The sequence below is a fragment of the Camelina sativa genome, chromosome 1, assembly GCF_030686135.1.
Source record: "Camelina sativa cultivar CO46 ecotype springtype chromosome 1, ASM3068613v1".
Lineage (NCBI taxonomy): Eukaryota > Viridiplantae > Streptophyta > Magnoliopsida > Brassicales > Brassicaceae > Camelina > Camelina sativa.
The window spans coordinates 23,525,456-23,537,963 of NC_141880.1; the positions used below are offsets into that span (position 1 = coordinate 23,525,456).

At 44.7% G+C, this 12,508-nt stretch overlaps 1 protein-coding gene and 1 long non-coding RNA gene across 5 annotated transcripts; one reads left to right on the top strand and one right to left on the bottom strand.

Annotated features, from left to right (window-relative positions):
* Positions 1–7,686: 7,686 nt before the first annotated feature.
* On the bottom strand, positions 7,687–10,262 carry LOC104699895 (uncharacterized). Of its 2 annotated transcripts, none has more exons than XR_015563643.1 (6): positions 10,044–10,262; positions 9,549–9,745; positions 9,173–9,385; positions 8,923–8,962; positions 8,175–8,357; positions 7,687–8,066 (listed from the first exon to the last, which is right to left on the bottom strand). It is a non-coding gene; the product is annotated as an uncharacterized LOC104699895 (long non-coding RNA). The 2 variants fall into 2 exon arrangements; XR_015563644.1 differs by having other exon boundaries at positions 10,038–10,262.
* A 128-nt stretch (positions 10,263–10,390) lies between these two features.
* Positions 10,391–12,251, top strand: LOC104699880 (cell division cycle 20.2, cofactor of APC complex-like). 3 transcript variants are annotated; one of them, XM_087460985.1, is made up of 4 exons: positions 10,415–10,523; positions 10,664–10,729; positions 10,907–10,999; positions 11,083–12,251. In XM_087460985.1, exons 3-4 carry the CDS (start codon positions 10,983–10,985, stop codon positions 12,104–12,106), a joined length of 1,041 nt encoding a protein of 346 aa, XP_087317111.1. In that variant the 5' UTR covers positions 10,415–10,523; positions 10,664–10,729; positions 10,907–10,982; the 3' UTR covers positions 12,107–12,251. The 3 variants fall into 3 exon arrangements, with proteins under 3 accessions (XP_010413580.2, XP_010413589.2, XP_087317111.1); XM_010415278.3 differs by having other exon boundaries at positions 10,391–10,729; XM_010415287.3 differs by having other exon boundaries at positions 10,408–10,729; positions 11,089–12,251.
* The last annotated feature ends 257 nt before the right edge of the window (positions 12,252–12,508 follow it).

The window sequence follows — 12,508 nt, forward strand, 5'->3', positions numbered from 1 at the left end:
TTTGAGATACACGACTAGTCTTGACACCGAGGGTTTGGTTTCCTTACGCGGACCGGTCTGGACTGAACCAGTAGTGGTTCATCAATACCCTCCCCTTCAACAACAACCTTTCCCTCAAGGTTCGGAACCAACTCAAGAAAACTAGCCGCTATATACTTCTCCTCCTCCCAAGTGGAATCCTCTTCAGATAACCCCTTCCATTTGATTAGCAACTCCGACTACAGCTTGCCGCCCATGGTGACATTCCTTTGACGCAGAACCCTCTCTGGCTGAAGTAACAAGTATAAATACTCCCGCAGTGGTGGTAATAGGCGAGGAGCAAGAAGAGTTGTTCCCACGTATGGCTTCAGTAGCGAAACATGGAAAACAGGATGAATACGGGAACCCGTTGGCAAAGATAACTGATAAGCAACCGCTCCCACCCGTTCAATGACCTGAAAAGGACCAAAGTAACGATGAGAAAGCTTTTGCGACGTCCTCCGAATAACAGACTGCTGACGGTACGGCTTAAGCCGCAAGTACACCCTACTTCCTTGTTCCAGCTGAAGATCCCTCCTCTTAGCGTCAGTGTGCTGTTTGGTCCGGTTGTTGGCACTGTGAAGATGTTGTTTTAAGTCGTGCAAAAACTCATCCCGCGACGCGAACAGCTCGTCGATCTCAGCCAATGTAGAAGATCCCACCTCGTATGATGGAATCATTAGTGGCTCCCGACCGTACAAAGCTTGAAAGGGTGTCATTCCGGTGGAAAAATGGTAGGACGTATTGTACCAGAATTCCGCCCATGGCAAGAGCGAGCTCCACTGCTGCGGTTGTTATGCACAAAATACCGAAGAAAATGCTTGATGCAACGATTAACTACCTTCGTCTGGCCATCCGTTTGGGGGTGATAAGCTGATGACATACACAGGTGAGTCCCCGCCAACTTCCAGAACTCTCTCCAAAATAAGCTCACAAACATAGGATCCCGGTCACTAACAATAGATCGTGGTATCCCAAGGAGCTTAACCACGGCATCAACAAACTTGGCGGCAACAGTCTTGGCTGTGTACGGATGTGACAATGGCACCAAGTGTGCTGCCTTAGAGAGACGGTCGACAACAACCATTATGGTGGTATGGCCATTGGATCGTGGAAGTCCATCAATGAAGTCCATTGACACGTCCTCCCACAACTGGTCCAGTATAGGTAACGGTTGCAGTAGTCCAGCCGGTGACAAGGAAGACGACTTTGCCCGCTGACACACATCACACGCTGTGACATACTACTTGACACTTGGTTCATGGCCGGCCAATAGAACTGTCGTGGTAGCCTTTTGTAAGTGCGCAAAACTCCTGAATGACCACCGAGAGGGGTGTCGTGGTGCTCAAGCAAGAGCTGAAAAATCAGTGGTGATGTCGGCGGTACCACTACTCAGTTTTTATAACACAAGAGACCATTCCTCCATGAGTACGGTTTACCCGGTTGTGCACTTGCTAACCCACCAACCCGGCTCATATAGTCATCAGTCTGAGCAACTTGACGGATCTCCTCCCATATCGAGGTACTAGGGACAAATACAGCCTGGAGTACAGGGCTACCCGCGACCCTTGACAGAGCATCCACCGCCATATTAGTCTTACCGGGCTTGTAAACAATCTCGTAGTCGTATCCCACCAACTTTGCCATCCACTTTTTCTGCTCCAGCGTCAATATCCGTTGTTCCAAATAATATTTCAAGCTGTGCTGGTCTGTCTGGATTGTAAATCGTCTGCCCAACAGGTACGGTCGCCAAGTGCGGACTGCGACGATGATGGCAAGCATCTCCTTTGCGTATGTGGACCATGATTGTTTGGTAACATCGAGTGCTCTGCTCATGTAAGCGATGGGTCGCTCATTCTGCGACAGGACTGTTCTGATAATTTCTTCTGAAGCATCGGTTTGGATCACAAATGGCTGAGCAAAATTTGGTAAGGCTAAGGTTGGCGTTGATGTTAACGCTTTTTTAAGAGCGACGAACGCGACCTACGCTTCCTCGTTCCACTGAAACGATCCCTTATGCAACAATTTAGTTAATGGTCGTGCGACCAAGCTGTAGTTCTGGACAAACTTGCGGTAGTAACCAGTCAACCCGAGAAATCCTCGTAATTCTGTTATTGTTGATGGTACTGGCCAGTCCAACATGGCTTGAATCTTTGTCCTGTCCACTTTCACTCCTTCTCCCGAGATTATGTGTCCTAAATACTCCAACTCCTTTTGGCCAAAAGCACACTTCTTCATTTTGACTACAAGATGGTTCCGCCGTAGAAACGTGAAAACCTCCGTAACGTGAGTGACATGTTCCTCCCAACTTGCGATATAGATGAGGATATGATCAAAGAAAACCAAGACAAACTGCTGCAACATTGGTCGAAAAATGCTATTCATCAGAGCCTGGAATGTAGAGGGAGCATTGTATAGCCCAAACCGCATCACCATATACTCATAATGGCCATTGTGTGTTCGAAAAGCTGTTTTGGCTATGTCCTCCTGACGCATTCTCACTTGGTGGTACCCTGCTGTGAGGTCAAGTTTAGTGAAATAAACCGCTCCATGAACCTCGTCCAACATGTCCTCCAACATAAAGCGTTTTCATGCTTTGATCCTCAAGAGATTTTAAAGTGCCCATTTCACCTGCCTTGCCAAGTAATTTGATACGTTTTGGATGTTATTCTCAAGAGCAGGCAAAGCGATAAATAAAGTGATTCTCTCTTTATTAAGATTAAGACAACGGTAACAAGATGAGAGAAATGTTGTTGGAGTCTCTCCCCTCCCCCTTACAATGTTTACCAAATACTCGACAAAGATCCCCCTTGCCCAACCTACTACATAAGTACTACTCTGATATCCCTACCCCACACCAAAGAACCGTTACAGACTCTGCAGTAGGATAGTGACCTTTATTCCTTACTAAGGCAACTTGACTCCCATACAAAGCCCATTACTACTACTGGATCCTTCTTAGTGAACTCTTAGCCACTTGGGCTTTTCTTCTTCCTATGGTAGCGGTAGAGGACAGGAGGATGTTGGACCTCAAATGTAACATTACCCCCGCCTTTGAAATTCACCTTGTCCTCAAGGTTGAAATCTGGGAATTGCCCTTTCATGGTGCTGACCCATTCCCAAGAGCATTCAAACTCCGGTAACCCCTTCCACTTGATCAACACTTCCGCCTGACCAGACACCGGATTCTTGCGTGTATCCAATATAGCCTCCGGTTCTTCTTCTAGCACTCCTTCCTCTGTGAGCTGCTCTGGAATCGAAGCGGTCACAATGTGATCTCCTATGGCAAGTTTCAGCTGTGACACGTGAAAGTTAGGATGCACCTTAGCTTCAGCAGGGAGTTTCAGGCGGTACGCCACTTTTCCCACGCGAGCCTCAATGGTGTAAGGTCCATAGAACCTGGCTGCGAGTTTCTCATTGGTTCTTCTTGCTAAGGAACGACGACGGAAAGGACGCATTTTGAGATACACGAGATCTCCCACTTCAAACTCAACCTCCCTGCGATGGCCATCGACTCTTTTTTTCATCCGCTGTTTAGCCGTGTGGAGATGCTCCCTGATCAAGCCTATTACTGCATCACGTTCTTGAAGTTGTATCTCCAATGCAGCATTTGACGTTGATCCATTCTCATATTTCACCAAAGAGGGTGGTTCACGTCCGTAGACTGCCTTGAAGGGTGACATTCGGATAGCGGAGTGGTAAGATGAGTTATAAAATAACTCTGCCCAGGGAAGGAACCGTGACCAAGTTCGAGGTTGTTCTCCCGCAGAACAGCGGAGATAGGTCTCCATTCCCCTGTTGGTGACTTCAGTTTGTCCATCGGACTGAGGATGGTAAGCGGTACTGAAACAGAGGCTGGTTCCTGCCAAACAAAACAGCTCCTTCCAGAATTGACTGGTGAACACCTTATCTCTATCCGAGACTATGGTCCTTGGAAACCCATGCAACCTCACTATCTCTTGAATGAACAGATTAGCAACGTCTGTGGCCGTGAAAGGGTGTTTGATGAGCAAGAAGTGAACATACTTGGATAGACGATCAACCACCACCAAGATCGCATTGTTTCCTACTGACTTGGGTAATCCTTCTACAAAGTCCATAGAGATGTCTTCCCACACCTTCTCTGGTATTGGTAGCGGTTGTAACAGCCCCCCTGGTGCTAGAGTGGAGTACTTATAGCGCTGACACACTAAACAAGCTGCTACATGCCTTCGGATATATGTCATCTGCCTTCCCAATAAAACAGTTCCCCGATTCTTTTTTTGTGTTTTAAGCACTCCTCCATGGCCTCCCAGTTTGCCATCATGGAACTCTCTCATGATGAGTCCGGTTAATGTTGAGGTACTTGGTATCACCAGCTTTCCCTGTCTAAGTAGCCTCCCATTGATCAGTGAGAATTCCAGATGTGAGCTTCCATCTTTCTGCAAATCAGTAATGATGCTTTTGAGCATCGGGTCCTTGTCGACCTCTGCGCATATCTCCTCCAGTTGGATGGCCGCAGGAACTGAGATAGCGAACAATGATGGTACCACGTCCTTACGAGAGAGGGCATCTGCTGCCTTGTTCTCCATCCCCGGTTTGTACTGAATATCAAAATCAAAGCCCAGTAATTTAGTGAGCCATCTTTGATATTCCATGTTTATCTCCCGCTGCTCCAATAAAAACTTCAAGCTTTTTTGGTCTGTTCTCACCACAAACCTTCTTCCTAGCAGATAGTGGCGCCATTTTTGTATAGCTAAAACGATGGCCATGAGTTCTCTTTCATAGATGGATTTGAGCCGCTGTCCATCGGAAAGTGCCTGACTGTAGTAAGCCACGGGTCTCTCTTTTTGCATAAGAACAGCACCCAACCCGAACCGTGAGGCATCCGACTCCACGACAAACAGCTCTGAAAAATCTGGTAAAGCCAGCACAGGCACCATCGTCATCGCTGTCCTGAGCTTCACAAATGCCGCCTCACTATTCTCACTCCACTCAAACTGATCCTTTTTCAATAAATCGGTCAGTGGTCGAGCAATCTCTCCATAACCCTGCACAAATTTTCAGTAATATCCAGTTATTCGAAGGAATCCTCTCAAGGCTTTGATGTTGGACGGTGGTTCCCATTCCACCATGGCCTGTATCTTTCTCGGGTCGGCTGAGACTCCTTCCAGGGAGATGATGTGTCCCAAATATGCGATGGTGGAGGTACCAAACTGACATTTCTTTCTGTTGGCGTATAGCTGATGCTGCTGAAGGAGTTTGAGTACTTCTCTCAAATGCCCTTGGTGTTCTTCCTTCGAGCGACTGTAGACAAGGATGTCGTCGAAGAAGACCAGCACAAATTTCCGCAGGAAGGGACGGAATACATCATTCATCAGAGATTGGAAAGTAGTTGGTGCGTTCGTTAGACCAAAGGGCATCACGAGGAACTCGTAGTGTCCATCATGGGACCTAAAAGCTGTTTTTGGGACATCCTCAGCCTTGACTAAGATCTGATGGTAACCGGAACGCAAGTCGAGCTTTGAGAACACTCTTGCTCCATGGAGCTCGTCCAACAACTGGTCAATCATTGGGATGGGGAAGCTGTCCGGTACTGTGGCTTTGTTGAGGGAGTGGTAGTCGACGCAAAACCTCCAGCTACCGTCTTTCTTCTTAACTAGAAGCACCAGACTTGAGAAGGGACTACCACTCTCTCTAATGATTCCTGCGGCTAGCATCACAGAAATTTGCCTTTCGATTTCTTCCTTCTGGGCGTGAGGATACCGGAAGGGTCTCACGCCTACTGGTTCGCTGCCTGGTTTGAGAGTGATCGCATGTTCCTTGCCGCGTGAGGGAGGAAGCCCCTGCGGTTCAGAGAACACCAGAGCAAATTCCTCCAATAGCGACTGAAAAATCTCCGGTGTTGTGTCTTCATCTCCTTCGATAGGGTAAGGTTGGTTGGTATATTCCACATAGAGCCCTTCCCATCCTGCTGTAACGTTTTCCACATAGCCTTAAGAGAAATAGAAGCATTCTTTAGGCTGTGGTATCCCCTGAGAGTCACCCAATCTCTCTCGACCATGAAACTCATCCTCTGTTCGAGCCAGTTCACCCTCATGTCTCCCAATGTCTGTAACCACTGCTCCCTAAGATCACGTTAGCTTCCCCCAATTCCAGTGGCAAGAAACTGGTGATTAGTGTGTAATTCGGAAGCTGAAGCCTCATGCACTGACACACCCCGCTTCCTCTCACCATAAACCCGTTTCCCATTCTCACACCGAACCCCGCGGTTCCCCTCGGAATTATCCCCAACCGCTGAGCCATCATGCTGGATATGAAGTTGTGGGTGGCTCCGCTGTCGATCATTACCACCACTTCTTCCCCTTGTACACTTCCCCTCAACTTCATGGTGCGTGGAGAGGAGATTCTTGCGGCGGATTGGATCGATATCGCTGCAAATTCCGGTACCTCGACGTTTTCGGTCGCTGCCTCCTCTCCGCCGTCTTCTCTGTAAGTTCCTTCGTCGTCCTGGAGCCCCTTAAATCGACATTGATGTCCAGCCTAGTACTTCTCGTCACAACGGAAACACAACCCCTTGGCTCGTCGTTCGTTAGCCTCCGCGTCAGTAAGTCGCCTGAATGGAGGTCGTCGTGGTTCTGAGGGTTTCGAATTAGGGTTGGCAATTTTTTCTCCAGTTGTTCGCGACGTCATCGTTTTGCTCTCGTGAGTAGAAGAGACAAAGCTCTTGGCATTTGATGGATTTGCCCCTCCCCCTGTGTACGGTGTCCCACGTGTCACTACTTTCTCTCCGGTTCCGCTGTTCGCTGCTCTGTTTGAACTTTCCCACCCCAAAATCGGCGGCGAGTCACCATGTTTGTTCCAGTCTTCCACCATTTTGGAGAGGCTCATCATCTTCTTCAGGTTTCGCGGTTCAAACATCTTGACCCCTGCTCTAACCTTCTGTTTTAAACCAATCATAAAGGTCATCTCTAAGACTTTCTCTGAAACCTCCGGTGCATTAGATGCAAGAGCTTTGAACTCCTTGCAGTATTGCCCTGCGGTTTCGTCCTGCCGGGGCAGCAGCAGCCGCTCCCCGGCCGTCAGATCTTGTGTTTCAGCAAAGTTTTCCAAGATTCGGTCTCTCATCTGCTCCCAACTGAGAAAAGGGTGTCGATCCCTTTCCCATCGATACCAGGTGAGAGCATCGCTGGAGAAACACACTCTGACTGCACACAACTTCTCTTCCTCCGTGTATTCCTTGAGTTCGAAGTACTGCTCTACACGACCTACCCATCCTTTCGCGTCTTCTCCGTCAAACAGGGGCAACTCAATGTTTCGGTTGAGTGGCTCTCGCCTTTCAGGAGACTCACTTCTCGGCGGTGGGGGTTGGTTGGTGCGTGTCACGCTCTGGTTTCCCGGATGAGTTGGTGGTTCTTGGAGGTTTACCTCTTCTCCAGGCGCTCTAGAACATCCCGCTTAGCCATTTGTTTCTCAAGAACGTCAAGCTTACCCAACTGTTTCTTCATTTCGTTAACTTCGTTATCCAAGGCCGATACTTGTTGGATCTCCCTCTGGAGGTTCTCTACAACTTTCTCAAGCTCTTCTAACTTCTTAGCCGGTGGCATGGTGAACGTTTCCGAAGAAAAAACTCGCTCTGATACCAATTTGATACGTTTTGGATGTTATTCTCAAGAACAGGCAAAACGATAAATAAAGTGATTCTCTCTTTATTAAGAATAAGACAACGGTAACAAGATGAGAGAAATGTTGTTGGAGTCTCTCCCCTCCCCCTTACAATGTTTACCAAATACTCGACAAAGTTCCCCCTTGCCCAACCTACTACATAAGTACTACTCTGATATCCCTACCCCACACCAAAGAACCGTTACAGACTCTGCAGTAGGATAGTGACCTTTATTCCTTACTAAGACAACTTGACTCCCATACAAAGCCCATTACTACTACTGGATCCTTCTTAGTGAACTCTTAGCCACTTGGGCTTTTCTTCTTCCTATGGTAGCGGTAGAGGACAGGAGGATGTTGGACCTCAAATGTAACATAATTTCAAAGTTATTGGATCGTTTACACTGCAAAATGTGTGAAGAATAAGATGAGAGAACAGTTCCAAAATAACGATTCTAACTAGCCAATAGGAAATACCAAATCAAGAAATTGAAAGGGGTAACTCAACGTACTTTGAAACTTGTGCGGTAGGAAACTTGTGCCCCCAAGTCTTTGAAGACTACAGTTAATTAAGGAGTTGTTGTTTCCATCACAGTACTCCTTGAGTGATATCTTGCTACTAAGGACAACAGGTTTCTCCTTTGATCCAGGAGCCACAGGAAGAGTCCTTTGCCTCGACGGGTAAAACTTCTTAGCTGTTGAAACAACAAAACCCAAATCACAAAATTTAATACCAACGGAGAAAGTAACCATAATACATTAGTAAATCTATTCAAAGATGTGAAGAAAAAAAAACTTCAAGTATCTCTGCTTAAATACAGTACCGACTTACTGTAGAGAAACTAGATTAAGATTTGAAGTGACACACTGATTATACATTGTAGTAAGAACTAAGATTTCAGATATTGTCATTACAAGCTATCGTCACTAATGGACAATCCTAAAGTGAACCTTTTTTTTCTGGCTAAAAAGGGACTGATCCATTAATGACAAGAGGTTGTGATGATTGATACAAGAAGCTTAAGAGATCCTTCTCACCACCATAAATCATTATCAAACCTAGATACTCCTTTTAAGTTTAGCTTCAACACATATCTTGATTATATAAACCCATAAGCATCAAATTCTAAAAGGAGAACTCAGAACACACAAAAAATGCAATGTACAAGATGACATTTCAACACTAGCTTACACAGTCAAGACTAGATCAATATTCAACAGTTCGACAAGTCAAATCCCTAGTAAAAATGAAAACTTTACCTCTCTTATGAAACGCTTCTTGCAGATCAGCAATAGTGGCCTGCGTATAACAAAACACACACACACACAAAATTCGAATCAGCAACCCTCAAATCAGAAAAAAAAAAAGAATGAAACTTTCCCTACATATCTCCAGGGGGGATATCGAGCAAGCAAACTAAAGGAACAAAAACCCTCAAAATCACATTATAGAAACAGACCATCATACTCAAATATAATAGAAGAATATGAAAGCCAGTAGTTTGGTTACCCATAATAACGGTCTTTAATGTTCTGCTAGGACAAGTCTCCTGTTTCAGGCATCTCATGACGGTATGGACACTCAGCACCTCTTGTACACTCTCCCCTGATGAAGAAACTACAAATATGTGCTCGGTTCCTTTTGTAGTATGGTGTTGTTCTTTGAAGCATACGAATGGTATCATTAGATCGAATCTTCCCAAAAGAAGACTCGTAATCTAGTCTGCATATAAGAAAGTAAAATCATTTCAATAAAGCCACTATAAGATCAAGCTTTTCAACAGGATCCCATAACTGTAGTATTGCCACATTTCAAACCAATTCAAGACTCAGATAATAACTATTCATCAGATTCCAAGCTTGGACATAGATAGAGTCAACCATACCTTTCGATCATGCTCTTCAGCGAAAAACTCCCGGTTCACATCACTCTTTGGGATAGAATCATTGAGTACACACATTATTCAGCATGTCTGACAAACTTCAGTTTTCTTGTACCTCTCATCCCGCCCAGGTCGCCACCTAAACACCGTGAAAGGTCGCGTACAGATCTTGCATTCCTTATCATACTCTGCGCCCTTGTCTGCAATGCATACCAAATAAAAACAACAAACAGTGAATCAAATCAAACATAAAGCACATACCACTACCAAACTTGCATTCTCTACAATTAAATTTGGGATCTTAACATAAATTTACTGATATCATCAATTCGAAGTAACCAAAGGTTTAGACTTTCCCCCTAAATTCCCTAAACCCTAGAATCAGAAATCACTAAATTTGCAGCTCCAACACTCAGAAACATTAAAAAAAATCATCAAACGAGTACAAACTGAATAATTGGATGAAGAAGAAAAAGGAGATTGGAGTTTTACTTTTACCATTCAAACGTAAGGATTGTCACCGAGACAAGACTCGCATATGATTGGGAAATCAGAACGTTCCCACCCTCTCAGTATTCTATGCGCCATTCTCTCTCTCTCTCTCAGTATTCCTGAATTGATTTTGTCAGTCTCTCAGTATTCTATGCGTCATTCTCTCTCTCTCTCTCTCTCAGTATTCCTGAATTGATTTCGTCAGTCTCTGGAACATGACTGACTGGGAAACAGAGGGAATCAAAACCATCAAGTAGTGATACGTAAACCGAAGTAAACCACAATTAAATTTAAAACAAATCAATAAACCGGAAATAACCGACCAATTTTAAAAACAGAAAGGCTTTAAAAAGTGGTGGTGTATAGAAATAGCGATTGCCGTGAGTATCTACCACTTCTCTCCTCAGTCCTCATCAAATCACCTCTCTCTGGCTCTCTCTCTAGTCTCTACCAATCCAATTTTTACTACCGTTTGTATCATTCTCTGTAGGATTCGTTTAGTTTACTATTTCGACTAGGTTTCATTTCGTTTCGTTTCTATTTTTTAGATCTTCTCTTCTAACCCCTTAACCAATCGCTCGTTGTTGTTTCTCTTTTGTGATTTTTGTATAACGGATTCCTCCTAGTTGAAGGCAATGGCTCGATGCCCAATTCAATGATCCTTTCTCCCTAGAGATACCTCCAAAGAAAACGTAAGTTTTGTTACAAATTAGGGTTTCAATTTTTTTACGTCGCTTTGTTTTGTTCTTCGAGATTTTTGGGTTTCAATTGATTGATTTCGTGTTTAGATTATCAATTTCGTGTTTTGATGATGAATTGAATTGGACTGATTGATTTTTTATTATTATTTTATGTGTGTTTCTCACCAGCTTGACAGATTCATTCCGAATAGATCAGCCATGGATTTTGACTTTGCCTACTCGCAGCTAATGGAAAGACCAAACCATGATCAGGCAACAAAGGTAAGCTCACCATCGAGAGAAGCTTATAATAAACGATTAGCCGAGGCCATGAATCTCAATCGCACTCGTATTCATTCCTTTAGGAACAGACCTCAAACTCCAACTCCACTGGGAACTCTTCACTCTGTTTCTTCTTCTTCGCTTTACCAACAACAGCGTAAGCCGCCTAGACACATCCCTAAGACTTGCGAGAGAATGTTGGATGTACCTGACTTTGCCGATGACTCTTATCTCAACTTGCTTGACTGGGGCAGTGATAACGTTTTAGCCATTGCATTGCATCATACTGTTTATCTCTGGGATGCTTCTAAAGGTTCTACTACTGAGCTTGTCATTGTTGATGAAGATACGGGACCTGTCACAAGCATCAACTGGGCAGGAGATGGTCGTTATCTTGCTGTTGGGCTTAACAGCTCTAAAGTCCAGATTTGGGATGTTGCTGATTGTCGTAGAGTGAGAACGTTGGAGTGTGGTCACGCGTCTAGAGTAGGATCGTTGGCATGGAACGATCACATCTTGACAACAGGAGGAATGGATGGGAAGATCATCAACAACGACGTACGGGTTAGTTCACACCTTGTCAACACGTATAGGGGTCACACTTTAGAAGTTTGTGTGGTTAATATATGGGACCGTTCTAGTAGTAGTCAGCGGCTGCACATGCTTGTAAAGCACACATCTGCAGTTAAAGCTCTTGCTTGGTGCCCTTTCCAAACGAATTTGCTTCCAACTGGTGGCGGTGGGAGAGATGGGAGAATAAAGTTCTGGAATACTAGGACAAGAGCTTGCTTGAACACGGTAGAAACTAGCTCTCAAGTTTCTTCTTTGTTATGGAGCAACAAGGAAAGAGAGTTGCTTAGCTCACATGGGTTTACTCAGAACCAGCTTACACATTGGAAGTACCCATCTATGGTGAAAATGGCTGAGCTCAATGGTCACACATCACGTGTTCTATATACGGCCCTGAGTCCGAATGGTTGTACTGTAGCTTCTGCAGCAGCAGATGAGAGACTGATGTTTTGGAATGTATTTGGAGTACCAGAGGTTGCCAAAAAAGCTGCTCCAAAAGTACCTGAGCCGTTTTCTCATTTGAACCGTATTCGCTGAAGTTGTTGTGAAGCCATTGTCTAATTGTATTTTTGCTACACAAAAGAAATGTTTATGCACATTGTATTAACATGTTAAGTTGTTGTTTCTACCTGAAACGCTTGTATATATCTCATTATATGGAAATTTTTTGATTTTGCATTCATTGAAACTTGATTTTGCATTCATTGAAACGATTGTTTGTGTGAAGTTATGGAAACAAATTTACTCAGAAGCGACAGTAGAAGCTTCTCTACTTGCAGAAAAATGGAAACTTGTTCTCGCTGGACTTGCATTTCAGGTTCTATAGCTCCTCCTCCCTTTATCCACTTAACTTACGGCTTATAATGTTGTTTTGGGTCTCTCTCGACCTCGGAAAAATGTCATCATCCACGGCTCTGTGTTCAGATCATCATCAGCTAT